The sequence below is a fragment of the Dioscorea cayenensis genome, chromosome 15, assembly GCF_009730915.1.
Source record: "Dioscorea cayenensis subsp. rotundata cultivar TDr96_F1 chromosome 15, TDr96_F1_v2_PseudoChromosome.rev07_lg8_w22 25.fasta, whole genome shotgun sequence".
Taxonomy (NCBI): domain Eukaryota; kingdom Viridiplantae; phylum Streptophyta; class Magnoliopsida; order Dioscoreales; family Dioscoreaceae; genus Dioscorea; species Dioscorea cayenensis.
The window spans coordinates 749,346-765,941 of record NC_052485.1 but is presented as its reverse complement, the minus strand read 5'-3'; the positions used below and the strand labels follow the sequence as shown (position 1 = coordinate 765,941).

The following is a 16,596-nucleotide window of genomic DNA, read 5'->3' as shown; positions in this document are numbered from 1 at the left end:
TAGCCGTTGGTTCCTAGTCCGTTGAATGGACCCATCCTGTGTGCTTTAATGGCTAGTTGACTAGAATTATGACTTATCCTTACAATTAACTATTATATTAAATAAATAAATTATAGAACCATGAGCAGTCCATTAACTAATGAATTAATTTTTAAGCAACTGCATGTGAGTGCCATTTTTCTCTCTCTCTTGAAAAATTATTATTATTTTTTTAATTAATTAAATGGAAAGAAGAGAAGAACCACACAAGTTCTAGGCCTCGGTCCACGTGATGTCCATGCAAAAGCTAGCTGGACTGGATGGGAACCACCACCGTCCAAGCGGATAACTCACCTTTTAAGTTATATCCAAATTCTATAAATATTTTTAGCTCTTGTTTATATTTTGCAAAATATATCCCTGTATATATCTATTAATGAGTGTATATATATATAATTTATAATTTAATAGCATTCAAATATAAGGATGTACAAATGCCCATATATGTGATTATTTGAATTTACATGAATTACAATTTTTACATAAATATATATATATATAGTAATGTGTTTATTTAGACATTAGATATATGGACTCATATGGTTGTGCTCATACATTTTTAATGAATTTTAAAACTTTATATGGCAGTTTTAACACTCATAATCAAGATGGCGGTATCTTTAAGGAAATGCAATATCTCAAGAAATATGCATCCAAAAATAACGGCCTGATTAAGAATTTTGGAGAAAGAAGGGCGCAACTCTTTCTTATTTTAGGTTCATTAACAAACAAGTGTTTTTCAGAGGGTGATGGCTTGAGATATTTAGTTTTTTTAAAAAAAAAAATCTATTTGAAGTCAAATTTGACTTTGGTTCTTGTAAACTTAGATGACCAAACAAGCATGAATAGAACTGGCTGGACCCATTAGGCCTTTTTCCATGAGAGGTTTTGGTTATATTGGTACTAAAACTTTGAACTCTAGTTTAACCCATGCTTAAGTGCAGATTATATATATCATCACCAAACAAATTGCTGTGATCTAATATTGATAGTACTCTTCAGCCAAGCTTAGCATCATAAGAGATTAGTACTGTACTCATGATTGATGATCACAGAAATGATCAATATTATTTAATAAGAGAAGCTGATCGACCACTAATTCCTTAAAGATATTTCCAACGATGTGAAACCAATTTCATTGACTTTGACGAGTGAAGGGTATAAAATAAAGGACAGAGAAATGAGAATCTGCTATAATTAAAAACAAGACAGAATTAAACCATCAGATGTGATTGAATATGGAGCCGCATCCAATATCAACCATCTCACCGTCATACCAAACAGCTCTCATCAGTGCATGGACCCATATATGCAGGAAACTGACGTTAAATTCATTGGAAACATGAGCCCTTAATTATTATTATTATATTCTTTGAAAGACTTCATAAAAAGAGCACTACTTGAAAAGTCGTAGATTAACAATACAAACGCCGGTCAACATTGCCAGTCTGCTCCAGCTGCCATGGAAGATCTCTTATTTGTCATACACACACAAACAAAGCATAATACTAATGTATGTCTGGCTTCATGGACCATTTGGGTCCCAAATTCAAGTGTTATATTCACTTCTTTTGGAGTTGAATTGCCCGTCCAATTCATATCCCATCATATGAACATTATTTGATCAATTTCTTGACTTTTCCATCCGGTATGTAGTTAATGGTTCCTTTCATATCTGTAATACAATTGTTTTATGTCTACTAAAATAACAACAAATTTCCATATTTTTTTTTCCTATATTGTTTATTTCTCAGGTATAGTTGAGACTTTAAAGACTATTTATATTCTTGCTTGATCATTGCAATGTCGTTAAATAACAACTATTTTTCCTTTTATCATATGATCATTGCAATGTCGTTAAAATCAAAAAGAAATTGAGATAAATAAATCATATATCAATGCAATGCCCTATTTATGTATATGTTCTTGTTTTTTATTTATACTTTTCACTAATCTTTTTTAGGCTTTATTCACAATTAAATATGCTGGATAAGCAGCAAATTAAATGATTATATGCTTACAAATTGAACTCTCAGAGTACACAAAACCACAAAACATGCTGCTAAAATATTGATATTAGATATCATAAAAATCTAATAAACTCTTAAACATTTCAATATAATTTGAAACCCAAATAAAATCTACTATTAAAAGTGACATATTTCATAAAAAATTAAAATTACCATCTTATGGTTAAAATCTAAATTAATTGTTTATTGTAAAAAAAATAACTAGTTCTATAAATATATAATAAAAGGAGTTTAAAAGCAGGAGTTTATAAAAAGCCAAAAATACTAGGCTTTACCATACTGTACCATAACAATAACCCCACTTTGGTTGGTAAAAATATTTTTAATTTTTTTTCTTTCTTTCCAATAAATCATAATTTGTATACTTTCATAGAAAAATATGTAGGTGATTGTGGTTGCGTGTCAATAGCGAAAGCAATAGACAAAGGTCTGGGTTTGGGCCGCACATCCATGTCATTTATTTTGTTGTAGCATAAAATTTAGTTGGCAATAAGAGATAATCTAGCGCTTAGGCACCACAACTAAGAGAGAGAGAAAAAAAAACACTATATATATATATATATAAAGCAAAGAAAACAAAAAACTCTAGAACATGGTCATATATATATATAATATATATTTTATGGATGATAGCTCGAGCAAAAAAAAATCCAAGGTCAATTAGACGACCAAAATAAATGAAGCTAACGATCAAGCAAACTGAAGGAACTTATTGTCTACTGATCCAATCATTGCATAATAGAGAACACAAGCAACAGATGTGATTTTGTTAGATATCACAGTCGTTAGGATTTCAAATTTAAAAACTCTATTTTTCTAGACCAATCACAAAAACAAGTTGACTTTCAAGGATCATGCGCACTTCCCACCACAAGGAAAGGAGACACCTGACATCTCTGGCCACCGTCATTGAAAAACCCATAAAAAGATTTAACACAAAACCTCTTAAAAGAATTCAAGCTCTGCAATCTGGAATTGACATGCACCATCAATATTCAATAGAAGAGTCTTAATATATCCTAGCTCCAAGAGGAAAATTGACATGTTCAGGGTGGCCCGTCATTGCAAATGGGGATTGAAATCCTAGAAGAAGCCTTAATTTGGACAAAGATACATATATAGGTATAAACTTATCGATCAATTTTCCCCATTAGAAAAGAATGAACTCACCATTTCTAAATATGAGAGTAATGCAGAATCTAAACTAAAGGAAAACAACTAATTAATGTTTCCCTTCTAAAAGAAGAATTGTGGACCCCATCCTCTTAATTAATTTTAAATTACTTTTAGTTAAATCTATCTACTTATTTATATTTTTAAAAGGAGACCCTTATCTTATCCCGTACCTCCCGGGATCCGATTTATCGTTCAGAACACCCGAGCGAGGATCCTCACGCGATATTTGTTTTTGGTTTAAAAAAATTAAAGGAGAGTAGAAAACCGGAGAAACCCTATCTCTTCTCGTGTCGTGGTGGTGACCTTGCAGGCGCTCTTGATATTTTTGTTCTCGTTGAATTTTTGTGACGAAAGATCCAGAGGTAGGTCTTGAATTTTATCATGGTTGTGAGATCTCACTTATTCTCATCCTTAGTTTTCACCCCTATGTACTACCTTAGGAATTTGATATGCTGTTCACCAACCTTTGTGTTTATTCATTCTTTTTACGCACATGATTTATGTTTGTTAGGGCATCCTTCGAGTGCTTGATTTTGGATAATCTGATTTGGAGTCTTGGAGTTGTGAGACATTTAGGTAAAGTAATCACATATAAATTATACTACGTATATAGACTTTTTGAAACTTGTTAAATTTGTGAAAATATGTATTTTTATTTATTTATTTTGGATAATTAGATTTCTGTATATTATTCAAATTATATTTATATAATTAATACTATTTTCGGAATTATTTTAATTTATTTAATATTTCAAATTGATGATCTTCTTTTGAATTTGAAATGTTTACATGTGCAGCGAAATCCTGATTTTATTTAAATTTTGAATTTCAAGATAATTCATTTAAATTCTGAATTTCTTCTTTTCTTTTTTAAAATTTCATATCTTCTGAAATTTTACATACTGTGTTGAATTATAATTATTTAAAATTTCTTAATTTTGGAAATTTGTTTAAATTGTGAATAATTCTTGGGTTTAAGTCCAGATGATGTATTATGTATTATTTATTTTGAATTTCAGGTATTTATTTAATTTTTGATTAAAGAGTATTATTATTTTTAATATATGTTCATGTTTGTATTCTATTAACTGGTGTATTTTGATATGACAAAAAAAATGGGATCATGTTACTGTAAATTTTTATACTTTGTGTGTTTTGAATTTTGTTAGTTCATCGTTTTGTGAACAAGGTACTTTGATATAGAAATTAGTCCCCAACTAACTTTGCAACAACCCTGTCACTGGGGGTTAAACACTGACCGTGTCGACACGTATTTTGTTCTGAAAACTATAGTTTCCCACCGCTGCCGCTCTGCGAGTAATATCGGCCTTTGTTAATTTTTGGCTCGGGTCACCGAGGGTAAGAATATGATTTTTGTTTTGTCTCGGTCACCGAGGGTAAATATATGAATTTTTGTGATTTGTTTTTGGGCAATAGTTGTTTGGGGGACCTATATGCTAAATTTTTGACATCTATGTTATGTGAATTAAACTTATGGTTGGTTTTTGCAAATCATTAAATCATGATTTTTGATAAGTGATCCCTATATTTTTTTAGTGGGTGCTTCATCGAGTCGCAGCTCATAAATTTTTGTTGTTATTTTCTTTCGGATCGGGAGTAGAGGTCGCTGACTGGATAGCTTAGCAGGGATCGTTGAGCCACCGTCAATCTTCTTAGCATGTAATAAGTCCCGTTGTTGTGGGCATAGTTTTTTTATTTGATTAAATTTGTAAAGTAATCGCGAAAGACACTTAGTTATTTCTTTTTAGTGTTGAACTCCATTCTTGTTTCTAGCCTTTTGCTCTCTGTTAGATGTTTTTTTGTGATTTGTTGAGAATGCGTTTTGAGGCCTTACATGCCCTACTCGGGCCTCGCCTGGTGGGTGTGTGGCCGTTTGTCAGTGCACTGGGCCTGGGGAGCCAGGTTCGGGGCGTGACAAGAATAGTAATACTCTTGGTGGTTGTTGATATTTATAGGGGTTCCGAGTGTGTTAGCTAGTTCCGAAAGTAATTAACTCGAATGACTTTGGAGCCACACTATCTCACTCGAGTCATAATCTTAAACCACCACTTTCCCATTTAGGGAGAGGTTAAACTCATTAATTAATGTTCAAATTAAAGTTCGTCATTCCTCTAGATCCTTGATCTACTCTCAAACTTGTCAATCTCTGGCCCAAAATATAGAAAGCCATTACTCTCAAAAGCACTTTAAAAAAAAAAAAATGCTTCCATAACTTAATAAAAAAGCACTTTTTTTTAAAAACTAACTCCAACAAGCCCAAAATATGGCCTATTGACTTTGCCACCCACGGGAAAGGGTTTGAAAATCGACATAAAATGGGCCGTCGTGGAGGAGACGAGAGTTATTTCCATTTATAGAAAAATATGTACATAATTGCTGTTTGAGTCAACAGCAGGGGTGCAAAGTGCAAACCCAGTGTCATTTCTTTTATTTCAAGCATAACAAGCCCAGTGTCATACATGAACTCATGCTATTAGCCCAAATTAATATGAAAGAACACTAGATGTACGTTTTTTCAGTTTGCAGTGGTGTTTATTGATAGTTAAGGTCAATAAGACAAGAAGATTAATGAAATACATACAACATTGTGTTTTATTATATTAATTTTAAGCAAATTAAGATGAGGAGCTAGGAGCTAGGAGCCAGGCGCCATGCATCTGATCTCTCGCTCTCTCTCTCTTACAAGGGAAAATCATCCAGTTGTGGCTTGGGAGATGTCAAGAGCGCAGTGTAATGGCGAAGCCGGTCCTCTCCGGGCGACGAGCAACGAGAAGCAGGCCTTCGAGGGAGTGAGAAGGAAAGAGACGCCAATGCGGAGCGGTGCTTGAACCTCCTCCACGCCAGCTGAATTGCTACAGCCGCCCATGTCCTCCAACTGGGCGAGTAGTAGCGTGCGCTCCTCTTCACCTTCTCATTCACAAACGTGTACCTGAAGTGCTGCGTCACATACTTCACATCACTCGCTTCCAGCCCGAACGCTTCCGTTGTCTCCAGTGTCACCAGCGTCGACGAAGACGGAGGCAACCTTTCAATGAATGGTCTTCTCAAACACCATGACAAGAGCTCATCCCCACTGAAATTCCCAGGTCCTAACATGCAGCAACTCTTCACTCCATCCCGGAGCACCTGGCTGCTTTTGCAGGTGCCCTCTCACTATGAATAACATTCTCTGCACCGGGTCACCTTCTTTTTTGCAATCTGAAATATTAATGTGTTGATTGAGCGATTATCATTTTAACAAATAAATTTGGAATAATTAATTAGCTAATTAATCAAAATTAATTAATTAGCTCACAGTTTCTCCTTTTGGGAAGATCAAGGACTTGACTCTGTCACAGATGTTCTCAAGAACTAACTCATCCATGTGTTGGAACAGAGGAACCTGGCGCACTAGATCGAGGCAGAGGTGGTACTTTATGTCTCGGCGCAGGCCTTCGGGGAGGTTTCGGATCATCTCACACTCATCCACGCCACGCATTGCCGCCCAGCGCTGTCTCTCGTACTGTCTGACCCTATGCCTCAGCCCGTGCGGGAGATGCCTCCGTCTCATCCACCACTCCAAGCTCCGCATCTTCAGATGCAGTGCTTGCTTCTTCGATGTGGTCGTGTGCAAGAACACCTGCCAGCCAGTCATTTTATATCACGCTCATTCATTTGGACGTCCTCCATGTTTCATGACATGAACCATTAACACATGCATACATGCATGCATGCATGCATGCAAGCACACCAAAAAATAAATACATTACTCACCTTGATGTTTCCAATCAACATGGTGACCAAAAGGAGCCCGCTCGTGACGATGATGATGTTGAAAACAATCTCCAGCCATTCCGTTGTGCTCTCAAGCGTCCCAAATGTGCTGATTAATTATAATCTCTAAAATATTAATGTTTATAATTAACTAGCTAAGTTTGAGTAATTAACTTTGCAGTAGAAACTGGATATCAGAGAGAAAGGTTTAACATTGTAAGACCTTAAAGTCATTAGGCCCCAAAAGATTGGGAGGAGGATCTTCTCTGCACGATTAGTTTTGGTGAAAAGAGGGACCGTCCACTTGTAAGCACCATACTCAAAATTATCACTGCTATCCAGGCACGTAGTCCTCACAGTCATGTTCTTGGCCCAGTGCAATCTTCCCAAGTCTTTCATTGTTGTCGTTGTTGTGCCATAGTATATTGGATCCACACAAGCCACTGTCTTCAGTCCGCATCCTTGGGCTGTTATGCATTGCTCTCTAAGACATTTTGTGGCCCTTTGGATTCCTAGCAGGTACCAGCAGGCACCTGCAGCCTGATAGGACAAGCTGTTTATTATTTTCTACATAGCTGGGAGAACTCTGCTCAGGTAGGTGCACATAGGGTAGGCCGTGATGATAATCTAATATTATTATTCCAAAGGTTTATAAATAGAAAACGTGGTGTTTTATTGGTACCGTTCAATTAGAGAATCCGATGAGCATCTTCTTAATATATATTGAAGATGAGCTTTGTTCATAAGTGGTTAACTACTTAAATATTTGCAACTTAGGCTGAGAGATATATTCAGGTAACAAATCAATTAAGAAAATTGATGTTGTGGTGAAATAAATAAATAAATAAATAAATAACAGAGAAGCAGGGTTATAGGGAAAAAAAAAGAGAGGAGGACTTACATGTGATGCAACAAAGTAGGCTATCAAGTTGAGAGCAATTCCCCACCAGATGGTTCCAAATATGTAACCAGAGGAGTTCTGCATGCGACGCAGAAAGCAGAGAGAGTGGTATATCTTTGGGAGGTATTGAAAGAGGAACATGATCAATATCACTGTCATAACCGTCATTGTCGATCCTTTCTGTATCAGAGATGGTGCCGCCACCCACAAAACAACCTGCAATGGCAATAACAGTAATTAATAATAAGAATAATAACAATAATTCATGTCACTGTTGCCCAGTCTCCTGAATAATGTTCATTAGTATATGATTTAGTACTATTGATGCTATTCAACCCATTCACTTCACGTTATTTTCAAGTACGATTTACACAACTCGTGGTAAGCTCGGCCCCGCTCGGGTGGGCACTAGAAACAAAAGAACTGCCAGAGAGAATCTTGAGAACGGGTTTTCCACTGCACGTGATCTCTATAGTCACTCACTCACTCTCTCTCTCTCTCTCTCTCTCTCTCCATCAGACGTGCACTCAGGGAGAGATGCCACAAAGCTACACGGAGAGATCATAAACAGTTTGGCTAACACTAACAGGCTGAAATGAATTGAAGGAGAGAGATAAACAGGAATATAGTGACAAGTAATTAATTACTACAATGGCAATTGCAGTTATATGTTTGGGCAATAACAGACAGACATGCATGATGATGGTTCCATTAATTAATTGAAATTTGGTAAAGAATTAATAAAGCCTCATCACCTGGGGCACAGGGAGAATGACGAAGAGATCAAAGAAGAAGCCTCTCATGGATACCAAGTAGTCACGGTGAAGACGGCCAAACCGACTTCCTTCATCCCCATCGAGACGCCTCATCCGGGTGGCAGACCTCACACGAAGCCACATGTTCCAGAGGTGCACGGCGTCAGTCATGCACCGGAGTGCGGTGACCGTGATGGAGAACCATCCATCAACATAGAGGCACATGCGAGCCTCACTGATGGACAGGGCGTAGAAGAAGAGAGGATCAACAATGAGACCTGCGGCGCAGACCAAGACGAAGGCTCGGTTCCACTCATGAGTCCATCGAGCATCCATCAGATGTTGGCCTGTCTTGCGAGAGCCAACGGTGCGATTAATGCTTCCCTCGTCGTCGTCTTCTCCTAAACCTCCTTTGGTGTAGTGGATGCAGGAAGGGTGGTGAGAGTGACAAGATGATTCACCGCTGGTGCTGGCGCTGGCCATGGTGGCGCTGGGAGAGGAGCAGCTGGTTGATGGGGTGAACAATAACATGCTCTAGCTTCTTGATGTGTTGTTTCTGTTTAAACTATAAATTAAGAAGAAATGGACGGGTCATCACGAGTCTCAAAGAGATTTGAAAGGCAACAGGACCGAGAAGGAGGATGTGAGCGAGTCATAGCGCATCCAAAGAAGGCAAGAACAAGCTTTTGCATTACGTACAAAATTTGTCCGCGAATAGAACAAGCATGACTACTGCTTTCCGAAAGTACCTCGCCACCAAATGCTTTAAACACCCCCTTACCTGCTATTGCTAAAGCACCACATAATTAATGAGATATATAGAAGCTCTATCTGAAAACATATACAAATATATATATTAATATATATATGGTGAGGAAGAAGTCAGATAACTTTTAGTGCACTCGTCACATTTTTATATATAGTTCCTTCTCAAACCCAGTTTATCACTAGAAATTGTTATTTTTTCCTTTGCCCCACTGATGTTTTAGAAGCCTGTGGTGCCTGTGGTACATGTATCAAAATTTAAAATTGAAAACCATTTTTTTAAACCACGCAAATCTCTACTATCAAAGCCATCGGCAGAAATAATACATTCAATTAAACAATGAATTAATTTAAAATGCTAATAGAAGGGAAGAATCACAAGCCAGATAATAGTTATGGGCATCTCACAATTAATGAGAGTGTGGTCCATAATTTGCCTGAAAAGCCAAGACAATGACAAGCATTCTAAAAAAGCTTATGCAAATTGGAAATTCAAGTCACGGTACAAAGCAAACTGCCAATACTCGCACATTTATTACAATGAATTCATTCATAGACAGTGGTACTCAAAAAATTGACAAGAAATTTAAACTTGTCATAGTAAACAAATAGACGTTGTTGCCGGAAAAGAATATGGTAGGGAAACAGGACAAAGTTAATGCATGATTTGTTCCTCTACAGGACTCAGATGCAACTCGAGTCCCTTCCAAAGATGAATCGCCTTGTCCAGTCAGATACCACCAGCATCCTCGTGCGCCAACTGACTTGCTTGCTGCATTTGAGGTGAAAAAACAGTGGAACAGAGATTAAAAATGGAGAAGATAAGCCCAATATATCATGCCAAAAAGAGTCAGGGTGATAAAATTCAAGTTAATTTGTAAATATTGAGATACCTTGCATATACTGAATACCAAAGCCACTGGGTACTGTGGCCAATTGAGATCCAATCTCCAGGCAATTGGGCTGCCGTTTGCTCTCCTCCCAATGGAGCAAATTGCCCAAGATGCCTATACCTTCAACAGACACAAAAACACAAAAATATTATCAGTGAACATGTTTACTTGTTAACTTAATTGTATTCAAAAAATTCCATCACGAATGTCAATAGTTAGATGTAAACGGAACAGTCTTGATGTAAGATGTACAAAAAACTTGAAACCTACTGAACCTATAAATGAAGCACCTCTGTTAAACTGGATTCAACATTTTTAATATCCTGGATGATGGATTTAACACCGAGAGAAGAGATGAATGACAATTATGCAGATTCAAGATGAAGGTAATTTATGTTAGATATCAATAAGATTGACTTCACAGGTTGATATGGAGGCCTGTGAATGAACTACTAACTAATTTAAATTAAATGCTTTCCATTAATCATGTGGAAGGTTGCATTTTTTTAATTTATGCAATGATAAAATCTGGTCACAAAAACAAAAAAAGTACCTGAAAGGGCGGAAGCGATGTCGGCCTGGTTCTCTGATTCGGCGGGGACCTTCAGGATTTTTCTTCACATTGCTTCATTCTGTTGAAGCACCGAGCAAGATATTCACCTTGTTGTGCAGCAACCTGACGAAACACAACAAATAAGCCATAGAGAATGTTCTCAATTTCTCATCAGTTTTCCTAACAAGGATATCTTAAATTGAAGTAAATTACACCAATTGCTTGCAAACATAGCTATTACTCGCAAGCATAGCTTTACCTGTGCTGTTGCAGGAAGATTCTTGACCTGTGAATCCACGTTGGCAAGGGCTTTCTTAAACTCTTCTATATTCAATTCAATAGAATCTTCATTGACATTTCCAGTGGAATCTTTAAGTAAATATGAGAAGTCCGTCATCTGCTTAGTTTTCAAATAGAGTTCCACCTGAGGATATCTAACGCAGATGTCATCAAGAACCTCCTTGATTTCTTTCACTGTCAGAGTTCCAGAGTTGTCTTTGTCTGCAACCTTAAATATAGCAGAGACATCTTCCTGCAAAAATATTGGTGTCATGAGAAATTGAGTAAGATAGGCAACACATTAAAAATATCCAAACTGATAATTGATCTGTTTTAGCATTGACAGGCGGATCTAGTAATATTTCAGGGTTAAACACAACAATGAGATTAAGGTGATTGTTAGTTGATTGTTTTTTATCTCTGGAAAAGAATAGAAAATGTGTTAGAAGTAACCAAGGGAATCAAGATATATAATTATTTAAAAATAAAGCAGGTTTTAATAAAAGTAAGTCAAATTTAAGTCATACACCTTAAACAAAGAAGATTAATTACTTAAGAAAGATGAGCAGATGAATGGATGTGGAATCCAGGATTCTCTGCGGAAGAAAATCAACGAGAAAAGTAACAGCTTAATACCACGCAATAAGAAGACTGGACTGCACTTACCATGACTTTTCTCTGGCTTATTGTGGCACAATCACCAAGGGCATACACATTATTAGTCCCAAGCACTCTAAGCCATTCGTCAGTCCCTAGTACACGCCTACCAGCCTGTAGAGGGCATTAGCAAGGGAATTCAATCTACAAAGTAGAAGGTCAATAAAAATAACATTAACTGGGTTATACTTTATGGTTAATCATCTTGATTAGCTAACCTGACCAACTTCCTTCATTAAGTCCATCATGACAGGACGTGTGCCAATACCAGTAGACCAAACAGCCATTCCATATGGTACAGAAACCTCTCCAGTAGACGGATTGGTCATCGTGATGGCTTTATTGGACACCTTCACAACCTTGAAATTAGTTTTCACGTTAATGCCATCTCTCTGGAATTTGTCTTCAGCAAATTTTGTGATCCTCTTGTCAAACCTACATGCCAATCACGATCACAGACACAAAAAGAAAAATATAAGCAGCTAGAACAAGAGAAAATTAAAGGTGAAAGAAGAAGCTAATATTCCACATCTGAAATTCTAAGCATAAAAACACAGAAGCTGTAAAATATCATAGAAGCTACATGCATTATAAAATGGGAATATGAATAATTTTTATTCAGTCTGTGGCATTAAGCATTATGTATGATTAAGTAGTTACAAGTATTATGTGATATAACACCTGCACTAACTAGCGTACAATGCATCCGCCCATTTCAACAAGTGGCAGAGCAATTCTGTCATAGAACATTAACTGACACTGTGAAAACTATTAAAAATACTGTAAGTTCTTACATGGTCAATATATGCTCCCCAGCCTCGATTACTGATATCTTCACTAGATCCTTAACATTAGGATATAACTTTGCCAAGTCTTCAGAGACATAGTCATGCAATTCTGCAGCAAATTCAACACCGGTTGGACCACCACCTACAACAACAAAATGAAGATTCTTCTCCCTCTCTTCATCACTGAGGTTTGGAAGGCAGGCCCTTTCAAAACAGTCCATGACGCTCCTGCGGATCTTTTGGGCATCCTCTATTTCCTACAGGAAGAAGCATTGCCAGGAAAATAATGTTCAATTTTTCTTTTCTTTTTGGATCCAATGCGATTCATATGAAATGTGACAATAACTGTTAGAATTCACAATCAACTTAAGGAAAATGGTAAAATGTGACAAGAAACAGGAAAATATTATTTTTTTGGCAAAGTGGCTGACATTGCCAGAGTTACTAGACTACTTGGAAGTTAAAATAATCTACCATTTTTCCAAATCAGGTATATTTTTAATTTCCACTTACTTATCCCACTTCATGATCTAGAAAAAAAATTGAATTCTTCATTGTATGAGAACAAGAGCGTACCTTGAGAAAATGGCAATTCTCCTCGACACCAGGTGTGTTAAATGTGTTTGACTTGGCTCCCAGTGCAACCACCAAGTAATCATACTCAACTGCAAATTCACCATTGCCATCTAAGTTTGTCCCGATGTTTGACCGGCAAAGAACTTTCTTGTTTGCTGGATCAATCTTGAAGCACTCAGCCTCCCAAAATTTTACTTGTCCATCTTTCTGACAAACATCTCTTTTATGTTAGTTCACATCTCAATTTGCTAACTTGAAATACTTGAAACATGCTTATTAATATAAACCAGACCTTTTTCACAATATTCCGGATTGGCTCAACAATGCTACGAGCTTCTACTGTTCCACAGGTAACGCTTGGCAGCAAAGGGGTAAAAGCAAAATAGTTTCTAGGTGATACCACCTGTACATCATACAAAGAGGTATCCAGATTCTTCAGAAAACTAGTGCCAGCCCAACCAGTTCCAAGGACAACCACTTTCTTCTTGGGAGGTCCTTGGGGTATTTCAACCCCATTGTCCAACCTAGAATCAGCATATGCCACAAGACCCCCGCTACTGCACGCAGAAACGAATCAAAGTCGAAGTTGAGGAGGAAAATGACAAGCAACATATTAGAAACTCTACATGAACAGTACCAAATTTAAAATGACCCAAAGATCAAAGACTCCACCTTTTAGAATTCCAGTAATACAATACCTACCAGTAATAATAAAAATAAAGAAAACATAAATCTTCCTATCAAGCTGCTAAACATATATACACACATACAAGGAAGATATAGCACACTTACAAAATCAAAACATTGGAGAACTACAGTTTACAATTAAATAAAAGGCAGAAAAAAAAGTACATGAAAAAGGTTGTTCTAAGCATCTAGTGCCCACCTCTTCTAAAAAGCACACGAAGGTCAAATGATGAACCACCTTGCTAATGGTTGAAAAATTCTTCTTTATACATATGGAATTTAGTTTCATCAATAGACCATCAATACAGAACATTAACATATCCTTTCACATACCATAACTTTTTCCTGGATTTATAATATCAAATTCTATCATAGATCAGGCATTCTTGCACGAATCTTAAATTATGTGGCTACAAATAAAGCATCCAGCGAATAGTGAAATGTTCAGAATATTATTATTATAAAAAACACACACACACACACACACAGAGAACAAGGCTATCAAACAGAGTTTAAACACATGAACCATCACATTGAATGCAAGTTATCAACTAAGAAGCCAGCAAAACAAGATATGATATATATACATATATATATAGATATAGATATGGAAGCAAAACAGGGGCAAGTAACTCCCTCACAAGCTAACAATGAGATGGAAAAAGGGAAATCAAACACCAAACACATCTCTTCAATCAGGAAAACATGGATCTAGGGCTCCATCACCGTATAAAGACGAAAAAAAAAAAATCTAAGCAGTGGGAGAAACCTGACGGCGAAGAGAACAACGAGCTTGGAGATCGACGGACCACGGCCAAGGGCCTGGGAGGTGCGATCCAGGACAAACGTCGTGAAACGCATAGCTTATTTCGTTCGTGTTAATGGAGATGAAAAGAGAACGAGAACTGGAAATTTTGGAAAAAAAGGAACCAAAAACCAATAGTTCTCGCGGTGGGTCTTCGAGATCTTCGGAAGTTGAATATTTATAGAGAACACGTGGCTCCCGGAGAAATTCGTTTATTCCTTTTTTTCTCTTTTTTTATAAAAGAAAAATTGGCTTCCCGTTTCTTCGGTGATTTTTGGTCAAAATATTGAAATGCCGTCATTTTCTCTCAGGTTTTTAATTTTATAATTAAAAAAAGAGAAGGATTTCTTTGACTTACTAACCAAGAAAGGGGCTGCACTTAAAAGAGACTTCGAAATTGAACTCTGGCGGAGAACATACATCAATGACCCAATTACATATTGCCACGAATGCATTATTTTTTTATTTTTTTTATTTTTTTCTGGTGGGTTGGAATGGGACAGACGTTTCGGTGCTGTGTTATTAATCACACATTCTGGAAGGCACGGTGAAGTTTCTTTCTTTCACGTGCCAAAAAAGGAGGAAGGCATTAGAATATGGAGAAGAAGAGGAGGAGCGAGTCGGCGGGAGTTTGGCTTCCATGTCACCGTATGTTGACGGTTGGATGGGTTGGAACATGGTCATGAGGCGGGCATTGAACGGTGATGATGGAAGAACGCGTGTCCAATTGGAAAGCAAGGTTGGTGTGTATTGCTTTGCTGTGTTGATGGTGGTTGGCAATCACCAAAGAAGCACATCAGATGCAAGGCTCTGATTTAAAAGAAAAGGAACAAAGCATAACCCTTGAATCTAAACGGTTGGGCCTCAACCAGCAAAGTGCATGATTTAAAAATAAATAAATAAATAAAACAGATTGTTGCCAAAAATTGAAATTAGATAAATAATATATATAGTATATAACCAGATGTAACCACAAACTATGAACAAGTACCCCTGTATGAACTAAAAAAAAATTGGGGGGTAATAGACGTAGATACTAGGTATTGATTTCTATACAAGATCAAACTTCCATGGTTCCTCTGGGAGTTGTCAATTAAGATGACTTACCATGAAATTTGAGGATTTTCCAAATTGCAAGAGAATTTTCTTCGAGATGAAGTGCACATGAAGTCATGACCGTTCTTAACGATGGTTATCACATTCTTGATTAAGCTTGATTTTCTTCAAAATCTAAGCTGCAAAAAAAAATAATAATAAATATAAAATAAATATATGATTAATTTTGAATTATAACTGTGTCTAAAGGAGAGAATATTGGTTGAAATACATGTATATCTATGTGCATAATTTTTTATTGAGTTAATAAAAGTAAGAGCTTGAGGTGAAACAACATGCATTATTGATATAAGGCACATTTATGAGCGCATGACTATTATATTAAGTTACATTAGTAAGTGGTATTTGCCAATATGTTGACTATTGATATATGACACATTTTGGTAGATGAAAAGAAGAAACATTATAAAGACATCAACGAGAGTTGGATATTCGATGTACATGCATTACTTTTGACTTTGATCATAATTAAAAAAAAAAAAGAGAATCATCAATTGTATATTAAATATCCAATAGCGGAGTTTCATAGGAGTATATAGTATTTGGACAATGCCAATAGATTTTTTATATATATATAAATACAATTGATTTTGTTAAACCTTATAAGTCATTAGATTGTTTTTTTATGCCCAATTAGACAAAGATTGGTAAACCATGTATAACAATAAGATTATGGAGACAAGATACACCATCTCTGTTCTATCAATAAAATTTAGTAATATTTATGAGGATCATTCTTTCTGGACAATTTGTTATTATCGTATACACAGACATATCAAACAGTGGATTATATCCAAGATTT

The 16,596-nt window shown here is 36.4% G+C and overlaps 1 protein-coding gene and 1 pseudogene across 1 annotated transcript; both read right to left on the bottom strand.

Annotated features, from left to right (window-relative positions):
• Positions 1 to 5,649: 5,649 nt before the first annotated feature.
• Positions 5,650 to 9,345, bottom strand: LOC120276871 (annotated as a pseudogene).
• Positions 9,346 to 9,931: 586 nt separating this feature from the next.
• Positions 9,932 to 14,778, bottom strand: LOC120276671 (external alternative NAD(P)H-ubiquinone oxidoreductase B2, mitochondrial-like). Its single transcript, XM_039283340.1, is given in 11 exon segments — positions 9,932 to 10,212; positions 10,334 to 10,453; positions 10,887 to 10,942; positions 10,944 to 11,009; positions 11,146 to 11,418; positions 11,832 to 11,936; positions 12,041 to 12,257; positions 12,617 to 12,867; positions 13,187 to 13,393; positions 13,479 to 13,743; positions 14,643 to 14,778. Coding segments are annotated over 11 exon segments (1,740 nt in total). The 5' UTR covers positions 14,735 to 14,778; the 3' UTR covers positions 9,932 to 10,124.
• Between the last annotated feature and the right edge of the window lie 1,818 nt (positions 14,779 to 16,596).